We start from the raw sequence: 22,530 nt of genomic DNA, 5'->3' as shown, positions 1-22,530 counted from the left end.
CCTGGGATTTGGCCTGGCCTGGCCTGGTCTGCTGGACGGAATTCAACCGACATAAATCTAACGCACCGGGCGCAAGGGCGCGCGCACACACCATTAGCCGCTAGACCAAGGCGAAGGCGAATGGGAATGGGAGAGTTTTAGAAGCCAAATTGGCCGCACTGCATCGACTACGGAGGTGCGTGAACGCGTGCTGGCGAGGAAAGTGAATCGCAAAAGAGAGAGAGAAAAAAAGTGGCAGAACTAAGCGAGCGAGATACGCTCGAATGGGAAAGCAGCGGACCGACCGGGGGGATAAAACCATCCCCGTGTGCGTTACTACATGAAAGGGGGGGGGGGGCAATCCCTGGGCTTGGCTGTTCGGCAAGCGCACACAAATTATGCAATGCTACGATCCCGTATTTTCTCTCGCCACCGTCCTCTCCATCACCACCAACGAGGGTGGTTCATCGACACTTCACGGTAATTGGTGCATTCTTGCGCCAAAAACACAAACCCCCTTGGACCGAAACACCCGCAGAGGGGTCCACTGGGAGAGAGAGAGAGAGAGAGAAGGAACGACGATGAGTCGATTGTTACGAGCATCGATGCGGTGGCGATGGCGTTGCATTTGCGATGCGTTTCGGTCACCGGTACGCCACGCAGGCGCAGACTCCCTCGTAAGGGCCGTCGGCCTGGCCCCCAGGGGTGGGAGCTCCGTTTCGTTTGAATAGTTTCTCAAAATGCGGTTAATTAGGTGAGCGAACAAATGCATCCAACCCAAGGGGGGGGGGGGGGGGGGGTGGATGGTGTTGCACGCCAGCACCACACCAGGAGGGTGAGTTGAACGGCCACACTGGCAGTGCGATTGATTGTGATGGCTTCTGATGGCTTCGCTTTTGATCCACGTTAGCTACCACCCTCTCCGCCCCCCATCAACTGATCCCCACTGCATATCTTTTCGGCGCCATCGACATCGACGGTGCATCGTGCATTGTGAAAGCGCCACGCGCCACGCACCTCACGCCACGCACCCAACACGCCAACCAACAACAAAAAAAAACAATGTTTTGCTCCTAATCGATTCGATTGCTCGCGGCGCCGCCACCGTTTGAGACCGACGCGTTTATGTTGATATCTATGAAATATATTACCGCGTGCGTATGTAACCGAGCCCCTCTTCGGCTGCCTGCTGCTGCTGCTGCATGCCAGAGCCCCAATAATGTAGGATTGGTAAATTTGTACATGATTTCACAATCAATCGCTTGCTGCTGCTCCTGCTGCTGCTGCTGCTGCGTGAGCGTCGCGATTCTTGCTCAAGTTGCACCCTCTCAAACCGCACCGAAAAGGCAAATCAGCATCAAATCCTACGCAGAACCACAAGTGCGCACATACCAGTACTAGCACCTCTCGGTCGCTCCCCATCTCTCTCTCTCGAAATGGTCATTGCGCACTTGAAAAGTGCCGCTGCCGCCACAGGTGTGACAGGTTTAGGGTGGCGGTGGTCACGTCCCTGTACCAAGTGCCTCGTGAGAGATAGGAGAGTAACCCGTCATCCTGGGCCAACATGTGTCGGATTAATATTTCCCAATGAGCAAAATTTATTCTCGCCATATCTTATCCCTGGCGCACGCGCTGCTCTAGATACGCCGCGTGTTTTCGTGATCTTATCAGTGGCCGCACTCGATGGACGCGCGCACACTCGAGCGGAAATGCAGACCTTCAGCCCGAGCGGTGCGAAACGTAATGGAACCCGAACTGAAAAGTGGTTTACCGTCGCAGTCACAGCCAGAAGGATACGATATCAATTAAGAACGCAAGCTGGGGAAGCACAGCTAGAGACGGTGCAATGCCAAGAGAACGTTGCCTTGAAGATCGGCACTAGGAGTACGAGAGGGCAAGAGTTTAAGAAAGAAAAATGCAGCTTTCGAGAGCTTAAGAACGCACGGTAAATATCACGGCAAGGGTCTAGAATGGCTGGTCGGTAACCAACGCCACAAAGCGGAGAAAACAAACAGTGCAGATATCTGCATTGAAGGCCACCTCTCTGTTGGTACTGTTGGTTAAGCTAGTTTGCCAGTTTTGGTGGAATGGTGCACCGCCAGGAGGCCAAGAACGTTCCTCTACCGCTGAGCAGAGTGAGGTGCACGCGATTGTCAAGGACTCGACTCGAAGAGGCTTATCAAGGCTTTCCGTCGAAACAGGACGTTCTCGTCGCCGCTGCACACGGCAGGCGACCGGCTTTGCCAAGATCAAGAACACTTTCGGCGTAGAACCGAACCGGCAGGGTCTAGGATAAGTTATGTTCTTGCCAAAAGTGAAGGGAACACACACAGGACCGCGTGTCCGGCGACATTGAAACGACAAGGAGTGCCCTACGCTTGGAAAGTAGCAATCCAGCATCTTTCTAGTGTTTTTTTTTTTTCACCGTTTCCACTGGAATTACGACGAATTGTCCAACTGTAACTGGGTCCACTGTCCGCTTGACAACTTGACTTCCGGCAGACATAACTCAGGCACAGAGTATGCCTGGTGTGTGGTTTACATTTCCAATCGGTGTGTAACTGGTAGATTCCCGTACCACTATGATGCATATTCAAGCGCGATCGGTGCGACGACGACGACGACGACTGTTATCCAGAGCGGACGCATAGATTGAACGAATATGTTACCGCCAGGTGAGGTGGATCGCAAACAACAGACAAATTTGTATTTCCAGTGGATGAAACAATAAAATGGAAACGCACAGGGCAACCTCAAGACCAAACAGAGATAGAAAGGAAGAGAGAGAGAGAGAGAGAGAGAGAGAGAGAGAGAGACCGAGAGAGGAGCAGCATAAATCTAAAGCAAGCGTTAATGTATACGATAGGAAAAAGCTACACCGTACCACCCCGATCGTAAACTAATTCCGAATGGTAATCCTCTCCACCGGTGTACCACATATTGTGCCGGATCGGAATCGATCGATGAGATTTATGGTGTTCGCTCCTTTCACACGTTTTCACCGCGAACATCATGCGGGCTGATAGTGACAGTGATATGGATCACGCAGCGAATTCCCTTGCTTTGTTTGAATGAAACCTTTTTTGAACAATAGTTGAAGCAGCAATACTTTGAACTTATCTAACGACAGAATACCAACATTAACCTGATTACTCACAAGCCTGGTTTCGGTTGGCAACTTGCGTGGCGTGACGAAAGCTGCTTCTGAATTTCCATTTTGACACGTTTTCTCAAACAAATGGCCGAAACACACGAAACTCGCCAAACAAATCACCGTCAGGGGGTTTGGGGGATCGATTCCAAAAACGATAAGATTTGAGGGGGGAGCTTTTGATCGGAAAAGTGCATATTAATAAAGGAAGCAACAAGCACAACAAAAAACTGTCAACAAATCGCCGGGACAGCTATCCGCAAAAGGCACCTGTAGCACCACAGTGTTTGCTCGCGCGCTGAGGATGCGCGCTGCAATGGCGCCCATAATTTATCGCTTTGGCACAGTGACCTTTTGCTAGCCGTGTGCCGTGTGGCGTGAACCGTTCAGTTCAGCCGGCCTCTAGTATGTGCCGGTATGCAGGCTTACACGCTGCCGAAGCATAGTTTTAGGAAAGAATGCAAAATATTTTTTTACTACCAAACCGAGCGCTGGTTGCACCGAATGCGGTTTCTAGGCCCACCGGTCCGAATGGCTGCCCCCGAAATGGCGTTTAGCAACAACGGGTTTTAAGACAAACGCCGGGGCCGGACCGCCATTCCTCGACGTGCGAATGCGCGAAGCGCGTTTCGGCAATTCGATTCGATTTTCACCCTCGACCGCGACGGTGTTGCAGTTTAGTTTGGCTGCAATTCACTGGAAATTACTGCACCGCACTCTTGTGCAAGCGCTATCAGCAATCCGCGTACATTTGCTATCGATCATCTTCACCTCGGTGTTCGGGTGGTTCGCTGATCGCCAGTATCCGGGATGATAAATGTAATGAACCGATCGAGCTGTCGAGGATTAGCAGTGGCAAGCTTCCAAAATGTAGCAAAGAGCTGCTTCCTTTCCAGCGGCTAATAATGATGGCTAAAAGAAGCTTCGAGAAATGTCAAAAATCTACTGTCCGCAGCGACGAGACAGCAGCAACTAAAGGGATGATTTACGATTCATTCTTTCAGAACATTGGCAAACCGTGAGAACAGCCGGCTCGAGTCCGCGCAGCTGGATCAGCCTCTGCTCTGTCCCTTTTGGCAGCCTCTGCCGGCCTGGTGGTGGTGCTCCCTGCGATCGGGGAATGGTTTTGCTAAATTACCGCAGGTTTTGCGGAAAAAACCCGGATGATCACGGGTCACGGAACAGCGCGCTCAAATCAATCAAACATAGTTCCGTTTGCGCCAAAAAACAAACAACCCCCACCTCCTTCCTCCTTCCTCCTTCCTTCTCCTCCTCCACAAAGACTTTGTTCGTTTGCACAAAGCGTCTTTCACTCGACCTCCCGTATTCCGGAGCTCGGAAACGGCGAACGGCTTGTGGGTGTGGAATGTTTATGGAGCACCGAGCACCCGGTTTCTGCAGGTCGCGGAGTGACTAGTGAACCGCGCGATCCGGCTCTCTAGCACACTCTAATGGTCATCAACCAATTCCGCCGTTTCCGCCGCGGGATTTCTTCGATGTTCGTCCGTCCGTCCGTCCGTCCGTCCGTTTGTTGACTATTCCGTTTTCCTTTTACGAAACCATCGCAATCCTTGAGCGGTTGACGAAAAGGCCACATAAATCATCCACAGTAGCGCAGCTGCCGCGACAGTCCGAGGAGGAGCACTCGGGGAGCTCGGGGAGCCCTGGTATTGCGGATACGATAAGGCGCGACCTTTAATTGGCGCGCAACGACGCAGCACCGCGGTGGTGGCGATGGTGCGGCTCGGAAATGGTTAGAGGTGAGATAAATGTTGTTGACGTGACACGTCGCGATCGCGAAAAATTGGTTTCCGTCGAACCGTGGCTGCCACGAACGATGAAATGGCGCCATTTTGGGTGCCACTGGAACTGGATGATTTGCGGTATTGACATGTTCTATGCTGTTGAAGAGATATGCATACTGCTCGTCTGGATTTTGATACGAAACTACAATCACGAGAATCTCATCGCGAATGGTGTTCAATGTCGGTTTTACGTGGGCGCTTCAAGGTCCGTGCTCCCAGCTATAGCTCCAAGGAAGAACACCTGGATGCTGTCGAAATCCTCGAGAGATCACAACCGATACGGTACGACGCCGCGGTAGAATAATCGCAAAAACAATGCAACGATCCTTCAAAGTTCTGCCTCGCTCGCGTCGAAGATCCATCAACAGGGAAGCGACAACGAAACGGTAAGGGCCAGCTGCTACTGCTGATGATGATGATGGCCACGCCGCCGTTGGTTAGACGGATGGTTCATTTTTCTTCCAGCTCATCACTTCCAGTGCCTGTTATCGATCGATCGCACGGCCCAGAACCTATACACATTGAACTGCGCCTTCCATTTGGGGCGCTTCGGTCAACGCGAGCTGAGCTTCCGATCCGCAGCCGAAGCCCAACGCTTTGCGAGGGCGTTGCGGATAGGAATCTTTAAATTAATTACGCTTCTAACTCGCCGGTAAGGTGCCCCGTAGCATTTATATGTCGATCTTTATCACGCAAACACTCACAAACCGATCGGCAAACCATTTGCGTGCCCAGCTGCGTCCCAGCCGCGCCTCCTTGGGCGCTTTGGGCAACCTTGGCATCCACCAAACGTGCGGTCTATCGTCTAAATATCAGCCCGTCGGACGGTGCACAGGCGTTTGGCGTCACATTTGCCCTTCCCAGGGAGAGGGCGTACAGCGTGCGGTTATTTATGGTGCGGTGGCCGATAGGTTGCGCGAGGCGCGCGAGAGAGGGCACACAAAATGTCTTCCCGATCGCTACCGAAAGCGATGCGACGACGAAAGACGACCAATACGATATCCACCGAACGTCACCGCTGGCCGGGTCTTTCCAATTGCAGATGGATCGTCTTACCGGGTTAGGTGCCGGCCTCTTTGGTCCGGTCTGCCATTTCCAGTGATGTGTGTGCAGCAACGGCTCGCAGAGGAGGCTCGTCACGAAAAAAAAGTGGTTGGCACTTTACGCTGGCACCTTCAAATGGCAACCAAACCTTTCCACCGATCGGGTGATTGATCGCGTATATCCTTGCCAAAGAACCGCTGAATCCTTGCCTTCAATGTACCCTTTTTGCAAGAGGAGTGCGACCACACAGGTCCCCTCGGATCACTCTGGTCTGGGAAATGGCCGAAGGTTAGGCGGGATTTGGGCAGGGTCACCGTCACCGTCGTTATTGGTCGCTCCCACGCAAGTGACAAGTAGTCCTCCGTCCATCGAAGCAGCGGTGGTGGTGGTCTATCGTGGTAGCTTTACGAGACAGCCAACGAGGTGAAAACGGTTTGAGCGAGCGATTAACATTTTTCGCATTCGAAGAGGCCGCCAAAGAGGCCGCCAGCGGCACCGTATCGTCAAGGAGAAGGGTACGGCATGGGCTCGAATGGTCAATGCGTGAGGAATTTATGATGGATACCGTGACCGTAGACCAGATGGTCCCAGAGCCACAGCATCTCAGCAGTCAGCAAGGTGAAGGTGGAAAATAGCAGAGGAAGCTGGTATCTCAAGGAGGGGCTCAGGTATTTAATTCCTTTCAGTGACATCTATTTTTTTATATGTTTCCCTGCATGCTGATCCTTTCACGAATATTTTGTAAAAAATTCAAATCAATCGTAGTAGAATTGACAAAGATATTGATTTTTTAAATGCCACGCCTCATGCATTTGCAAACACGCGTACCTGAATTTGGTGCGATGGACGTAAGTTTATGAAATATTTTCTCCAAAATACGACCAAATTTTCTTCAAAAGTTGTAGTTTATTATGGCATTTGCAAAAATAGGTATAGGTTGATATTTTGCTAAAAACAAATCATTAAAAATGAGCCGTTATTGGCACGAATCAAAAGACTTGTTTAAGCGACGAACCCGGTTTAACAAATGTGTCACCTTCTTCAAAGGCGGTCCCCATCGTACGGTAAAATCTAATGGACCGAACCTTTCAAAATTTTTAACACGTTATCAGGACACTATTTCCCAGGCAGCCCCGTTGAGTTTTCACAAAAAGCATTGAAACTTTCGTTAAAATAATTATGTAACACTCGTTTTCTTATGGAACTTTCAACTTCATAATGCTACCAAAAATTTCAAAATATAAAATTCAACAAAAACTCGCTGACCTTGATAAAATACTGATTTGTATATTTCAATTGGCCCATGACGCGGCTACAAAGGGCGCCGGAAAAAGTATTTTTTCAGAAGCACGGCTCTCTAAATTTAATGCCATGGTGGATGTTGTTATCAAATCTTCCCCAAACTTCGATAGAATATCCTAGAAAAGTTGTAATTTAATATATCATTCATTTGAAAAAATTAAGTTGAATGGTTGCTCCACAAAAAATTGTCAAAAATGAACCATTTTTTGGCCCAAAATTATCCGAAGTTTGCGTTCCTTCTAAGATGGTTTTCAAATGCACCTGCAGCTTACATCAGCTTTCAACACTCACACTAACCGTAATCTACCGATTGCTTTTAAGCAGTTAATGGAAATCTGCTCATTCGAATTCACGTCTTCCTCTACCCCATTGTTCACCCGCCTGTGGCGGTCGCTAGTTGCTATTTTCGGAACTATTTCTGATTGTGCTCCAGTTATGCTCTCTAGCATCGGTAGCGCTCAGCACGCACCATAACACTGCCCATTATCTCTCCAGCATCCTTTTCCACCCCGCTCTTCCTCCCGTTGCCACGTGATTTTGGCGCGAAAACCTTAAAACAATTGGCTCGCCGTGAAGTCTGAATTGGGGCTCGCTACCCTTCGGATGAAACCATTACGGTTAACCTTGTGGCTAGCCACGGTTTGGCTAGCCCAAAGCGCAGCAGCGAAGGTATTCACAAAGGTTTCCCGTTCACCGCGCGGCCATTCCGAGCTGTTCCGGTCACCCACCTCACCCGTACCCCACCCCGCGGGCTCCACAGGAAAAGGCTACTCCACCCAAAAGTGTGACAGACAGACGCTGCTGCTGGCGGCTTGCGTGCCCGACCGTTTTTTGTTCGTAGAGGAAGTTTTGTTTTACCGCGTGTCATTTAGCACCCCAATTCAAAGTGCGGTTCATAGATCTGGCACAGGCCGGCATTGTGGGCCCCGCCGCCGGCAACAACGGGGGTAGAGCAATGATGGTAAATTCATTTTTGGGCAGCGGACTAAAAACTCCAAAAAACGACCCCAAAAACTGGAGCCAAGCGGCCAGCGAATGAAAGTGTAATACAGAGAGCTGAAGGCGAAATAAAATCAGCACAGCATAATTTATGCTCCCCGTAGCCATGATTCGAGGCTGGGAAAATAGGAATTCGAAGGCCGTTCCGATTAACTGGCACAGGAATGTCAAGCGGCGGGCGCTCGACGCTCGAGAGGCTCCGACCGGGTCGACGACGAGGCGCATTGAATTGCTTCCTTCTCTTAATTGCTAGCTTACTATAGAGTTTCACATTAATTACGGTGTCGTGTGAAATGTGAGTGAAATGTATGCTCAAAGATCATTCTACGACGAACGATCGAAATAGATTTCAACACAACACACACATTCCAAAACGTCACGCGTACAATGTAATGGCATCGGTTTAATGTGCGCCATGTGCGCTATCTGATTTCGGAATGACACGTCCATCTAATAAACCATCAATCATCTTAGGAGCGGATTTTATCGGATCAGATCGTCTCATTACGATGCAATGTATCAATCCCCATCCAAGCGAAGCAACTGAAACGAACCGAACCGAACCGAACTGATCAACCCTGCACTAATTAGCGCCAACCCTGCAACCCGCTCCCTTCGATAGCCGTGCTCTAGAAAAGCCAAACCCCCCTCCCTTGGGTTGCTCCTTTTACACCCGAGCCGAGGTCAACCGTCGAGTGAAGCGCGAAGGCAGAACGGCAGAGAAGCGTCGCTTCTATCCGAGTCCCATCTTATTAATTATCGACTTATCCGGCAAAACGGAGCGATATTCCGAAGCGGTGCTCATAATTTCTCGATTAGTCTGGCGCGGCGAGAACACGACGCTGCACGCCAAACGCTGCATCGTTCTTGCGCTGCCACCACCAGCCCATCATTAGGCCGATGGAAATCGTTTAAATAAAATGCAATTTTGCATTTAAACTGTAACAACTAAGCCCCGGTCGCACCAAGTGTCGCAGCCGGTCGGTCGGTCGGTCGATCGGTCGCAGGGCCAGGTATTTGGCGATGCTGGGAGCATGCGAATCGGTGGAGTGACAGCGACCAGGGGGCCGTAACCGTAGCCGGTGATTTAGTTTTAGTTTTGTTGCTTCCGTTCGGTCCCGGTACCGGCGGTGCTGTCGTGACTTAGGCGTGATTGAACGGCCCTTGTCAGCCCAGCACTCGGTGCGCCGTACTGAATGGTGCAGAATGTTGCTGCTGCTGCGGCTGCCGACAACAACATCTGAAGGTCTATCGGTTGTTAGCCCCCAAATCGATAAGCGATGGTAACGAACGAGCGGTTTGAAGTCGCTACACCTGTCCCAGTTCTAAGCGATGGCTTAGTTATTTTCCAAAAACTAAAAATACTGATCGGTCATCACGGATCAGGAGAGCTTCTCGAACTATCCTATTTTCTAAGCTCCTCTGCTGGCCACCGAACTGACACCCATTCGCTATGGGCTGTGTGGGAGACCATAGACGACCTAGCAAATTGGTATTCCAGCTGCGACGCTTGCCTGGTACGACAACACATTTCAGAGAACTTCTCCGTACGCCGCTTAGTGTGGCGAGAAAGTTAAAGATTATTAAATCACTCGACCCTGACCAGGGATAATTTAATTCTTGCCGCTCACGTTACGGGCAACACGTCACGCAGCTTGGACGCGCCAAATCAACGATCAACGGCAGGCGCTGCGGCTTGGTGTCACACAGTCTAGCGCTCCCTACGCGCCAAATAACTGGGTCACGAGGAGATGAGATAGGTGACCTATTCCTACCAACAACAACGAAAAGATCCAGCCCCTGGCTGCATCGCAAGCCAAGCTACTGGCCACGAAGTATAGCGACCGCGGTAAGCGTCGCGCCTCAACGCGGTACAATCCGCGCAAATTTCGCGCATAATGAAGATAGCACGTGACTGATGGAGCTCGGGATCTCCTGGCTCGCGCGTTTGCCATTTTGCGACCGAGTTCGGGCTCGCTCCACAAATCATGCACGTCCGATCAGTCCGACCGCCCGGAGTCGGGTCGCACGCGACTTACGGTTACCCCGGGGACGTAGCGGACGGAGTGACATTTGGCTGGTTCAAATGATGCGAGAGAATGGCATAAGGGGGAGCAAGGGCGATAAGTGGTTCGACGAGGTCCGGTGGACAGCTGCGAGCTGAAGACTGATTGAAGTGAAGTGAGCACAGAGTCGATGGTGCCAGCCACGTGTTAAGTGTTGACGGGGAGACCATATGGATGCACCGCGTTGGTGCGTGCTGCAACGGAAGCTCGGATAATTAGCAACCAGCCAGCCAGCGAGCCAGTGGCCAGTGGCATGCAGACGTCAACGGTCGATCGATCGATCGATGGCGATCGTGGTCGGTGATCGCGCACGCGAGCATGTTTTCTTGAATCAAATTAGACGTTTGCAGCCCCGTGGTCGGTCAGATCAGTTGGCGAAACGAATCGAAAGGGAAAGAAAACTCGGGTTCGATGCTAATTATCGAGGTGCCGATTTGCCCTACATCACGTGCCTGTACTGCTGCCGGGCCGATTAACCCGTGCCGGGTTTTGCTTTCGTCATATTCCGCTTCACCTATAGATTAGGGTGTTGCACTCTTGCATCCGTCGGTCGAATACATTTCTGAAGCTGAAGCTGAAGCTGAGCAAACGCAGCTTATCTGGTTTACGCCGCAACACTCTACATGATTGATCAAGTATGATCTTATAACGTGTTATCGAGCATTTTAAAGGATTGAAATTAATTATTAAAATAATCACGCTCTTACGACCAAATTCTAGGAAAAAGAACTATAGGAAAAAATGCTAATTAATAGAGGCATTTTAAAACACAATTTAGAAACATCAGAACTCTTTAAGACTTGAAAACCTTGAACTTTCTGAACGAATTTCGTTCTTCAGAAAGCCAGAGTGGACAAAGTATAACGGTTAATTCAAACTAAACCGGTTTACCGGAAAATCGTTTACATTATTCTGGCCAGATAGCGGCATTTTATGGGTTTTTCTGCATGGGAAAATCTACTTTTGGTCTACCTTTTAAAACCGCCGGTAAAAGCACTCTTTCTGCGTAAAATCGCTGTAAAAAGGGTGAAATTCTTCACATTTCTGCTCTATTCCATTTTGCAACGCCCCGCAATCAACCCACTCACAATCTAGTGCAGAGAGCGCGCCAGAAATCTTCGGCCAGGCACACGGCGGGCGTCTTCGACCATCGGCCATCGGAAAGTGCGTTACCAAGACGACGGGAGGGGGAAAAAGCCAAACAAAAACCCCGAAACCGCTTAAACCGGAAAGTGTGAAAATTCTGCTAATCGTTTCGAAAATGTTTCTTAAACAACGACCTTTACGTTTCTGTTGAAAACGGTGGAACTTGTGAACGCGGGTTCTGACGACGGGTTCTGAGAAACCGGAAAGTTCTGCGCATTCCGCCACCTCGCTTGCCACCATCGATACCTCCCGGCCATCGACCTCGCGAGATCAAGAACAGGATCGTGATGGTCGCGTTCGGGCGTTGTGCGTCCATTTCACTCTTGTTCCGTTGAAGAAACAAGTTACAAACCAACAAATATTTGCGTGTGACTGCATAAAGTGTGTTGAAAAACGTATTTGAGTGATCGCGGCGATGGAGGATCACGATTCAGCAACTTATTCGATCGAATCGGAACCACCGCCCTCCCGCGGGCTCCTACCGTCGGCGGAAAACACTGTTTTGCCGGCGTTCCGCCGCACAGCAGTACAAATTGTTTCACAACCTCTCTCTCCTCGTCGGCAGGCATCGAAAGCGGCCGAAAAAGCTGGGGTTGGTGATGGTGTCGGCACGATGCAAATCACAAAGCTGGTGCTCAAAACCCCTCCCGGAAGCCCGAAGCGTCATTCGAAAACTCCCGGCATCATCATCCACTCGCTGCAGACCTTCGCCTCCACAGCGCTGCGCACGGGACACGATCACGAACGCACCCCGGATACATCGCAATCCGGTACGGATCCTGCAACATCGAAAGTGCTCGTGGAGCATAAAAACTTACCGGCCGCGGTTGAGCCTGCTGTTAGTGAGCCGCCGTATCGTATCATTCCGATCGATTCTTCACCGGGAAGGAAGCCGATGCAAAAGGAACAAGACGATCCTCAGGTTCTGGAAAGTTCGAAGGAAAACAAAGTTCCATCACAGTGTATTGAAATCACACGTCCCGCCGGACAGGAAAGATCCGAGAGCAAAGTTCAAGCGACGATTCAAAAGATACGACTGCCAAGCAAGGCAAACGGTTCGGTAATGGAAATCAAGCCACAAAATGCCCCTAAACCTAAAATAGCAAGCAAATCAACGTCCCAGTATGCCTCGAACGAGAAAATCGTATCGCATCCCGTGCCAGCCGCTCGCCGCTCGTTGCTAACAGAAACGCCGAAACTGGCAACCGACATTCCGATGCTTACTTTGCCCACCGCTGACGAAGTAATTCAAAGGACGGTTGTAGAAATCTCACCAGAAAGCAAGCTGATGCCACCACCAACGGTACCGATCGAACCAATGAAGCCTCCTCGTGCTTCAGGGACGCAACCGAAACCACCGTCCGCGGCTTCTGCCACTCGTCCACCGGCGGGAGATTGTGTGAAGAAGAAGGAAAAATCCTACGATCCCGCAAAGGCGCGTGAATTTATACGGGAGCAGCAGGCAAAGCGCCGGCAGGAAAAAAAGGATACACCCGAGCAAGGAGCGGTCCCGAAACCGTCGGAGAAAGAACTGATCAAACAGCGGCTTGAAAAGTTAAAACGAAGCACAACCTCCCTGGTGAAGAAAAATGTACAAAAAGCACGATCCCGATCGGTGTCATGCGCTCCGAAGGTCTCCAACGAGCCTGCACCCGGTGCAGTAGGTGCACTTGGTGCACTTTCCGCTAAACCGCATTCCAACGGAAGTTCTGGTCCACCGCCTGCGATATCTAAACAACCCCCGTTGCGTAAGTTCCCTTCCTCACCTTCTCTGCAGCAACCAACAAGCGCGGGTGATTCGAAGAAAGTTCATGGAAAATTGACTCTTAAAGAAAACCCCACAACGGTTGCTCCGGTATCGAAGACCAGTAAAACTTTTTCGCTCTCCGACAAAATGGTTGCTGAGAATGTTTTAAAACGGCGAGCTACAAGCAGCATCATTTCCAGTGATTCGATACGACCAGCCAAGGCACGACCAAGCTCTGCCCGAACCAACTCATCATCGTTCAAATTGTTACCGAAACGACCGGGGACAAGGATCGGCATCATGCGCAAACCGGACCACATGTCGCTTGAAGACGTACTGAGTCCAGTTCATCAAGCCTCTTCACGACCGAACCAACAAATTACCGTGACGACGCCGAATGCAATGGTTAATGCGCAGTTGATTGTAATTAAGGATGATCGCGGAGATGACGTACCGCTCACTGCGGCGGAAAAGGAGCTTAAGTTGAATGTGCCGGATGTTACGCTCATTCCTAACAACTCATTCAAAACAACTTTGCTACCCCAGGAGGAAAAGGAAACGAACAACAACGTTGATGATGTCCTGCAAGATCACAATGAACAGGACCATCATCGAATCAAAAGTATTCCGCCATGGTTGAAGCAATCACTCCAGCAACCGGATCCATATCCATTTATCGTGGCGGTACGCAAAAAGCTCGAAGCAGTACGGAATGTGACTGGAGAGGAAGATAAAAAGGCAACTTCTAAGCAGTGCCCCGAGCAGTTGATGCGGCGAGAAGAGGTAATTAATCCGCGCACCAACGCTTACTTAGATATCATCCACAGTGTGCCCAGCATTGCAAAGAAAGAACAACAGCGTAAGATTATCGCTCCTTCCGCGATCATCAATGAAGGATCGGCCATCTCGACCAACATTTCCGTCCAAGGTGAATCGAACACATCGTCAGAAATTAGTTCGATCAAATCCGACGCTGTATTTCCACTGCCACCGCTCCTGAGCAGCACGAAAGTAGAATCGTATTCGACCAAATTCGATCGCCACCCAACGCCTACATCAGGCCCCGTCAGTCCGCTTTCGATGGAGAAGATATCAGGCCTTAAGATAACAGCCTCTCCGAATCGGTCCCAATTGGTACGCTCATCACAGCGACAAGCAGAAGAAAGACTCAAAGAGAACATACCACCAGAAATGCCGCCTCCTGCTCATCCTGGGATGCCGGAACAACCCGATCGCTCACAGCGTGAGCAGGACTATCAGCGAATGCTCGACGCGTTCAATCGAAGCCTGACACACGTGATCGAGGTCAATCAGCAGCTTTACTCTGCCCTTAAGAAACCACCCTCTCCACTACGATCCGTGCCGGTGCCACAGGAAATACGGAAGATACGCGATGAAATGACACAAACCTCTGCAGCGATGACAATTCGATCGTCGACTCCCGGGCAAGGACCTGCCGAATTGCCGATTCAAAAAGCATCCACCAGCCCATCGATCACGCTTGCAGGCACCTCTACAACTGCCTCCAACTACACGGATGATTTTGAAAACCAGAGTCAAACGGGTGTTGGCACTCCAACCGAGAAACCGAGCATGCCCGAATCAACTCAAGTACGGTCCCAGCAGCAGATACCGTCAACAGTGACTTCGCCATCCCCAGCCTCATCATCATCACCCACGTCGAGTTCTTCATCGTCTTCAGACTCTCTGGTAGCATCGGATGATGGCCACCCCAGTACAAGCCCTTCAAGCATGTCTACTTCATCGTATACATCATCGGGAAGCGGTAGTTTCACTGACCAACAGAAATCTAAATCCACAACTGCAAACGGACGGTCAAGTGACTTCGAATCTCACACTTCGGATCACTCTGATAACAGCCACAACAACACGGCCACCAATATCGTGCCACCAACGGCGGAAGAATATCTTCCCTCATTCGAGGAAAGCTTGCGGCGGAAACAGCTTATTTCTGTTAAGCATCAAACGCCAAGCAGCGAAGATAAACGGAACCAAATGAAAGAAAAAACTCCGGTTCCAGAAAAACAAACTATGCAGTCCCAGAAACAAGGCTCTGAAAAGGCTGACAATGGAGAAGATAGTAGCATCGATGAAGAGATCAATTTAGTGGATGAAGAAGTTCGGTCATTTAGTTTGAAACTGTCGGAGGAAACCACGGAGCAAAAGCTTAAGCAACCCGCGGTCCAGGAGCAGCCCGCATTGACTGAACAACATTCATCTTCTTTGAAGAAAGATTCATGTGATGATGTTACATTCGGGAGTGATCTACTTGCGACCATCTTTAATCGAACTGATCTAGAGGTTTCTATAATGTCAACAACTGTTTCAGAAACCAATCTCAGCTACTCTTCGATCGGATTGGTAAGGATTCTCTTGTACAAGTTTTTCATTTTTAAACCTCAATACTTATTACGGTTTATTCATGTCTCTTCCCCTATCGGCTGTAGTATGATCAGTTGATTCACAGTGAGCGCACGAAACAAGAACATCTAACATCGCGCGTTCAAGCCAAACAGAAAGCGCTACTCAACCGTGCAAAGGGACAGTTGGCCTGGCTCGAACTCCAAAAACAGCGTTTCCGCGAAAAGGGTAAACTCGAGCACATTTCAGGCATCAAGAAGAAGCAACGAGCAGTTCTGCTACGCTTGGAGAGGGAACGTTCCGAGTTGCACCGGTAACAATATATGTAATATGGTTTTATTTTCAACTCATCTCACTCAAATGTACATCTTTCTATCCCATTATCCTAGAACCATAAAGTCTTCTGCGGACAACACGAATACTGGACCAGTTGGCCGCAGTCCGCTGACAACAAAGAATGTGAAAAGCAAACTCGATTCGTACTGCTCCACGTCACCTGCCGTTGATCGTGCAGCACTAGCCTTACGCTCCTCTTCCGATAAAGTGCGATCGCTATCGCAACGTACTCCTCGCACTTCCTCCGGAAGCCCGGCTAATCAAAGGATGATTGGTGGGACCACAGAGACAACGACCACTACTACCACTACTACCAATTCCATACAAGTCGCTATTCGCGCTCGTGAGCTCGAACCCAACGATCGTCTGGAAGAGTGAGTAAAACCCGTGTTGTAGGCATTTGGACAGGAGATTGAATTTGATTGTGACTTTCAGCATCCTGCTTCGGCGCGAGGAAGAGCTTCGTAAGCGCAAGGAACATGTACGGCGGCTACTCGAGTGGCATCACAAGTTGGACCGCGATGAGGCAAATTTAATGGCAATCGAGGAGAAGCTTCGTGCGTATAGTAACCGCAAACAATTTTCCAGCGGCAACCATCGCCAGTCGGATGGCCCGACAATCGAAGAGCGAATGCGTAGCATCGAGGCAAGCCTAAAGACACTGCAAAGCATTCCGCATGCGAACACACGACGCGCGGTTACCTCTGAACACGAACAGGACGATGAAAATGAGGCTAAGCAGGAAGAAGTAGTAGAAATGGTGGGGAAAAAGTTAAATCGACTCTGGCATCGGCTTACCGGCGACAAGTCACATCGATACGAACCCGAACACAGTTATCACGTAACGCGATCCATTCTGGAAGATTTATACGAAAGTGCAAAACGATTTGTGCTCGATAGGTTCCGCCCTCGAGATGGTCAACAAGGCAAGGGCATGCTGCTTGAGGAATCGATTGGCACTAACAGCAGCTTGACGACGGTGCAAGGAGAAAGTACAACTACAACCATTACCAATGCGACCACCGTAGCAAACGAGAACGAAGAAGCCATCTGCTCCCCCGTCCTAACTAAAGACTCCGAAGAAAATCACGAGGCACAACATACTGGGGAAGAAATAAATCAGTTCGTTTCTGCTCGCAGTGCCTCGCTGGGGATTGATGATACGAGTTCATCCGCGGAATTGCAGAAAAACGAGTCATTGGATGAGAAACAACCAGAAAAGTTCAAAGATACCGGCGAAGAGGAGTTGCCAGTGGTCGAGGGGCGCAAGAGCGATGGATTGCTTTCATCAACAGCGAAAAGCTGGTCACCGGAGAGCCGCAGAAGTACGGCATCGGTAGAGTTTCACACACTCGAAGAGACAGCCTATCAATCCAGCGATTTTGGCGGTCAGGATGGGGAACCAATCGGTGTCGAAACGCCGGTACGCAGCGAAAGCTACTCGAATACATTTGAAGAGCGTTCGATGGTCGAATCGGAAACTTCGCAGATGTTGATAGAGGATATGTCCTTACCACCACCACTGCTCAACGACACCGGCTCGTTTCTGTTGACCGAAGATGAACAGACTGATCAACAGCAGAGCGATCGTTCCAGTGTTGCACTGTTCGAGCTACAGAGAAAACCAACACCGGATGGTGATGATGGTACAACGACAGTAGAGAGTGATCACGAGCCGGCACATCCACGCAGCACCAGTGATTGCAGCGACTCCATGATACAGTCGTTGGAGGAAGCAACCGAAAGTAGTGGAGAGTGCGCCTCGACGGCAACCACTCCAACAACGGTCACTCCCACCATGGCAATCGAAGCGATCGGCGAGGACAATCTGGAACAGGAGACGGTCGATGGTACGGTTGACGATGGTGATGCTGAGATCGATGTAGGCCAACAGCGTTCATCAATGAACAGCAGTTCGTCTACTTCAGAACTTGAAAAGCGTTTGGTTACGTTGCACGATGAGCTCGAAGAGTTGAGCGAAACGTTCGAAAGAACTCCGTTAATGCGTTCACCGACGACCCCGCCACCACCGCTACCACCAACCGTTACACTGGCATCAGATACGATCTCAATGTCATCCGAGCAGCAGGATGGAAGCAATCAGCCAGATTCAAGTGGATCTGAATCGCTCTCGGAATCCTCGAATGCTCAACAGCGTGGCACAGAAATTGACAAAAAGGGTACAACCTTGGTGATTAACAGTGCATCTCTAACTGCGACTGATCCAAATCCAACAAAAATTGATATTAAACAAGGAACGAAGCCCTCATTCGATGATTCCATGCTCGGGTCGGCTTCTGGGAATGGTGCATATTCGGCTACTCGTAATTATCCTCCCGTTAGTTCACCGCTTGCCAATGGAGGATCCAGTGTATCCATCGGCTCAACTCCTCCCGGTCCGCCCAGTAGCAGCACCACCGTCCGTATGCCAGACATTATCAACGAAGCGGAAGTGTTGCGACGCCAGCAGCTACAGATCGAGCAGGAAATCAAGGAGCTCGAACAGCAAGTTGGCTTTTTCCGCGAAATTCCCAACAAACCACCGCCACCATACATCCCGCCGGCCAACGGTAGTCCTCTTGCTCTACTGTTTCCCTCGGAAACCCGCATCGACGAGCTAATCAATGAGCGGCTCGATGAGTTGTACCGCGATCCGTGGCTCCCAGTGGAACGGCTCCGTTCCGATCATGTGACGAACGTTTACGAGAAGCTAATTCTCGACGTGTGCAACGAGCTGTACGGTGATCTCAGACCTCCGGAGCCCACTGTCTCGTTCCGCACGATCGAGCATGACAAACGGCCACTAGCGTTCTACAACCCGCCAGATGAGTTGCGCTGCATGAAGGATTATATGCGGCGCAAAATCAAACGCATCCTGAACGAGGAGCAACTGTCGCTACAACAGCAGCAACAGCAGCAGCTAAGCCAGTTTCCGTATCACCAACAGTTGTTCCATCACCTGCAGCAGTCTCATCAGCAACATCCATTGCATCATCAGCAGCAGCATCAGTTGCTTGCTCAGTGTGCTACGGTTCCACTGCAGTACGCGAACAGTGGGTGCGCGAACAAGCGGAAGCGGGATCAGGTCGATGAGATCCTGGCCGAAGAAATGCACGAAGACGATGCCCGCTGGACGAACTTTGATCGCGAAGAGATCGAGGTAAAGGATCGCATTACCGGTGAGCTGTTGAAATCATTGTTGGGCGATGCTATTCGCGATATGGCCCAAGCCTTTCGGTGCAAGAAGCAACCGGACAACGAATCCAACGTTCCACTGAAGGAAAGTGCCATGTAGGGTAGGAGACCCGGAGCCGGTGATGTATTGCATTTACTGCGCAGTTACTTTTAATCTTTTAATAGTTTGTGATAGAACCGTTGGTGAATCTTAATTTTGACGACTTTTTTTGTTTTTCTAAGCGCCGTTATCTTTTTTACAAGTTTTGTTTTCAGTTTTTTTTGCTATAAGATCGATACGCACATCGAGCTGCGTAGTATTAACAACGAAAATCCTCCGCAAAATAGGATTATTTGCTCAATTAAATTGGATTGCACAAGAATTGTACGTTTCAATGCAACCCAACTGACTGAGCAGTTAAGGGAAACTGCATAGTAAGGAAGATGGAATAGGACTAAAAGAAGATGCTCCCGTGGGAATTTCTTTTTCATACAGGTTACTTTAGCTGAAAAATAAGTTGAAAGTGAACCGAATGTTTATGAATTTTCCAAACCATCTTTGCTCAAAGACTGGACTGGGTTATGTACTTAATGCTGGTAATAAAATAAAATCAACATGACTGAACAACAGTGCGTTTTTCTCCTTTATCATTAATAGCTTTGGATTGTGCAGAAATCAACCGGGCGTAATTTCTTTCTGAAAGATTTCAGAGACAAAGAGTCAAAGTTTTTCAACATGAATTCTTCATTACGAGAGTTGTTTTATTCTGGCTGTATGGATCATACCATCGTCCGTACGTGTAGATCGAATCAACAGCGAATGCCCTCATCTATCTATACAATACTTAATGTGTGGGATAGATTATTATGGAGATTTGTCTTTCCATCCTATGGTACGTCGTCAGCACAACTGTAGGTCGGACACTATATATTGCAGATCCCTGTTCTTATCAGATTGCATAAGTAAAACAGTGTCATAATCAAATAATGAAGCATTTTGACAAAGCCAGCAAAACTAAATGGTTAAAATGAAACTTATCCACTAATAATCGTTATTCTGCTACGCCGGCAACGGCTCGTGGCTCAGCTTGTGGCAAACATTTTTGAAGCGATTTTCTCCTTGTGCTCCATTTATCCAACTGCAACTCCCCTCTGAAGCGCCATTGCGATTTCCACCGATTGTATCATGAGGGATAGAGAAGTTGTCCATGTAATACTTCATGTTCAATACAGAATCCAATCAAATGAGGAGTGATGACATGGCTACACATGTTTGTTTCGTGCATCTACAATGATCCACTACAGCCGGCTGACGATACACCTATCGAAATACACTAACAGCATACAACACCGTTCCCGAAGCAGTGCGCTTTCTTTGTACGAGTGCCTTTGCACTATTGCTTGTTTATCCTCAAACGCGTCCGTTCATCAACCAAACTGAGGTGCCATGTTTTGCAGTAGTTTCCTAATCAAAATCCATTTCACACCGTTTCCAATACTTCTATTCCTGTTGCAGCATTAGGAACAGTGCCAAGAAGTGGTGGTTATTGGTAGGTGTCTAAGTGACTTGTGACCACCCCGACTCTACCCCTGGAAAATGCCAGTCGCCTCGGAAACAAGCCAAAGTTCATTCGGTCGCCAAAGAAACGAGAACTCTCTGTCGTTTGTTTTAAATCTGGATTTATGAAATATTAAACCTTAATTGTAAATACGATTTTGGAAGCCTCAAAAACGGTTGAAGCTCCGCGGATGAAATGGCCAGTGTGGCAACGCCAACAGAAAGAGGATGGTCAAGGGATAAGATAGCGAGAAAAACAATTATGACATCCGAAGGTAAGCGTGGGATTGCTGAAGACTATCGAAGGATCGCTTTTTCTGCAAGTGTGGTACGTTGGTAAGTGTTCAGCTACGGTTTTGCTGGGTTCGCGACTCAATTGCTGGCACCGGATGAGTATTAACTCTTGACCGCTTGGCCACCGCCTGCTGCTGCCTCTTTTTTAAGCTGCTTTTGTCGCATTATGTCAGCATCTCTGCAATGAATCAAACAGTCACAGAAAGTTAGTAAGACACTGGTCAGAAAAAGTGATCATTTTGAGTTGGCCTTCTCAAACATTTCATAAAGTGGTTTCAACTTCGTTTGGTACCCATCTAATGACGTTGAATCGTGTTATCAATCGGTACCGAATTCGGGTGATGTTCAACAACGCCGTGATAAGAACCATAACGATCACCAGGGAACTTACCGTTGTTTTCGTTGCTCATGGGTCAACCCGTCCTCCCGTTGCTTTGGTTTATCGCCGTTCTTCTTTTGGTTCTTCATTCGGGCAAGCTCACGCTGGTTTCCGCCTAAAAATATTGTATGAACCATGTAAACTCTCTAGCGTCCGGTGTGCGTTTAAATAAAAGTTGTATTATTCAAGGATTGTTTTTTTTTGCCATTTAAAGCTGTGGCTATTATTTTGCCCTTTGCCTTTTGATATAATACTTTTTTTCATGAGGTAAGTCTTGTTTATTGTCCTTGTCCTTGTATTCTATTAACAGACAATTGTGTGTATAAAATAGAAATTTAATCAAATAGTAAAGGAATAACTCTTAAAAAATCATTATAGAGATGCTTGTTGATTCCACTTTGTAGAGCAGCGTAAGCATGTCCTCAAGACGCTCTTGTGCATCCGGCTTGTTTCAGATAAAATACATGCCCAACAACGTAATCGAAGACGCTATCACAGAAAGCATCATCGTGTTTTTGTCTTGTTTCCTCAACATAACTCGGAGCGGGTCATCGAAGATGCTAGAAGCGACGATAGACACGGAAATGCAAATAAAGGAGGGGACGAATGATGTAAATCCAACAAAAGATCGAATGCGACGAAGGCTATTAATAGTGGGGAAACTTTCGAATGAAATATCTCGTAGGCGTTAATGGGGTGCGCCTTTCTGTCCTCTACTTTTTACTGTTTGCGATGCCCAAAATCCGGCTTTTACGTGATGCTCAACTATTTCTAGAAACTGGAGCCTCTCTTGTTAGAAAAAAAACAACATTGATTCTCGCGGATCTCCTGCACCGCCCTGTTTTCACTTCTAGCCGGGACGGGATCGTTCAAAGATTGCTAGGATCCTTGCAAAACTAAAAAGGTTAAAGATTTCCGCAAAATCAAGGAGTACTTACGCGTCATTTTGGTGGGTTGGAAATAATAAAGTCGTGCGAGAAATAGGGGCAACCTACGACGCAGTTAACACAACCTTTTCACACGCTATTTCCACAAACTTGGCTGTTTGGTTAACAACACGGCACGGGAGGATTCACCGGATCACAGCTATCAGTGTTTTGTGTTTTGCGACCATGAAAAAGTACCACTTTCTGGCCAGAGCGGAGTTTTTCTCCAAATTTTGAGCTTC

General features: G+C 48.9%; 2 protein-coding genes across 2 annotated transcripts in view; one reads left to right on the top strand and one right to left on the bottom strand.

The window, feature by feature from the left end:
• Positions 1-11,907: 11,907 nt before the first annotated feature.
• On the top strand, positions 11,908-19,732 carry LOC126573183 (mucin-4-like). Its single transcript, XM_050233115.1, has 4 exons — positions 11,908-15,621; positions 15,708-15,934; positions 16,011-16,331; positions 16,393-19,732. Exons 1-4 carry the CDS (start codon positions 11,908-11,910, stop codon positions 19,250-19,252), a joined length of 7,122 nt encoding a protein of 2,373 aa, XP_050089072.1. The 3' UTR covers positions 19,253-19,732.
• A 1,061-nt stretch (positions 19,733-20,793) lies between these two features.
• Positions 20,794-22,530, bottom strand: part of LOC126573231 (putative SERF-like protein) — a 1,798-nt gene continuing 61 nt past the window's right edge. Inside the window, exons 1-3 of the mRNA XM_050233192.1 lie at positions 22,301-22,530; positions 21,375-21,477; positions 20,794-21,161 (exon numbers count right to left, since the gene is read on the bottom strand). The exon at positions 22,301-22,530 is cut by the window's right edge and continues 61 nt beyond it. Coding sequence (XP_050089149.1) covers positions 21,086-21,161; positions 21,375-21,477; positions 22,301-22,307 — 186 coding nt within the window. The 5' untranslated portion in view covers positions 22,308-22,530 and the 3' untranslated portion in view covers positions 20,794-21,085. The remainder of the gene's footprint in view (positions 21,162-21,374; positions 21,478-22,300) is intronic.

Source organism: Anopheles aquasalis, chromosome 2 (assembly GCF_943734665.1).
Source record: "Anopheles aquasalis chromosome 2, idAnoAquaMG_Q_19, whole genome shotgun sequence".
NCBI lineage: Eukaryota > Metazoa > Arthropoda > Insecta > Diptera > Culicidae > Anopheles > Anopheles aquasalis.
This window is presented reverse-complemented; position numbering and strand designations above follow the sequence as displayed.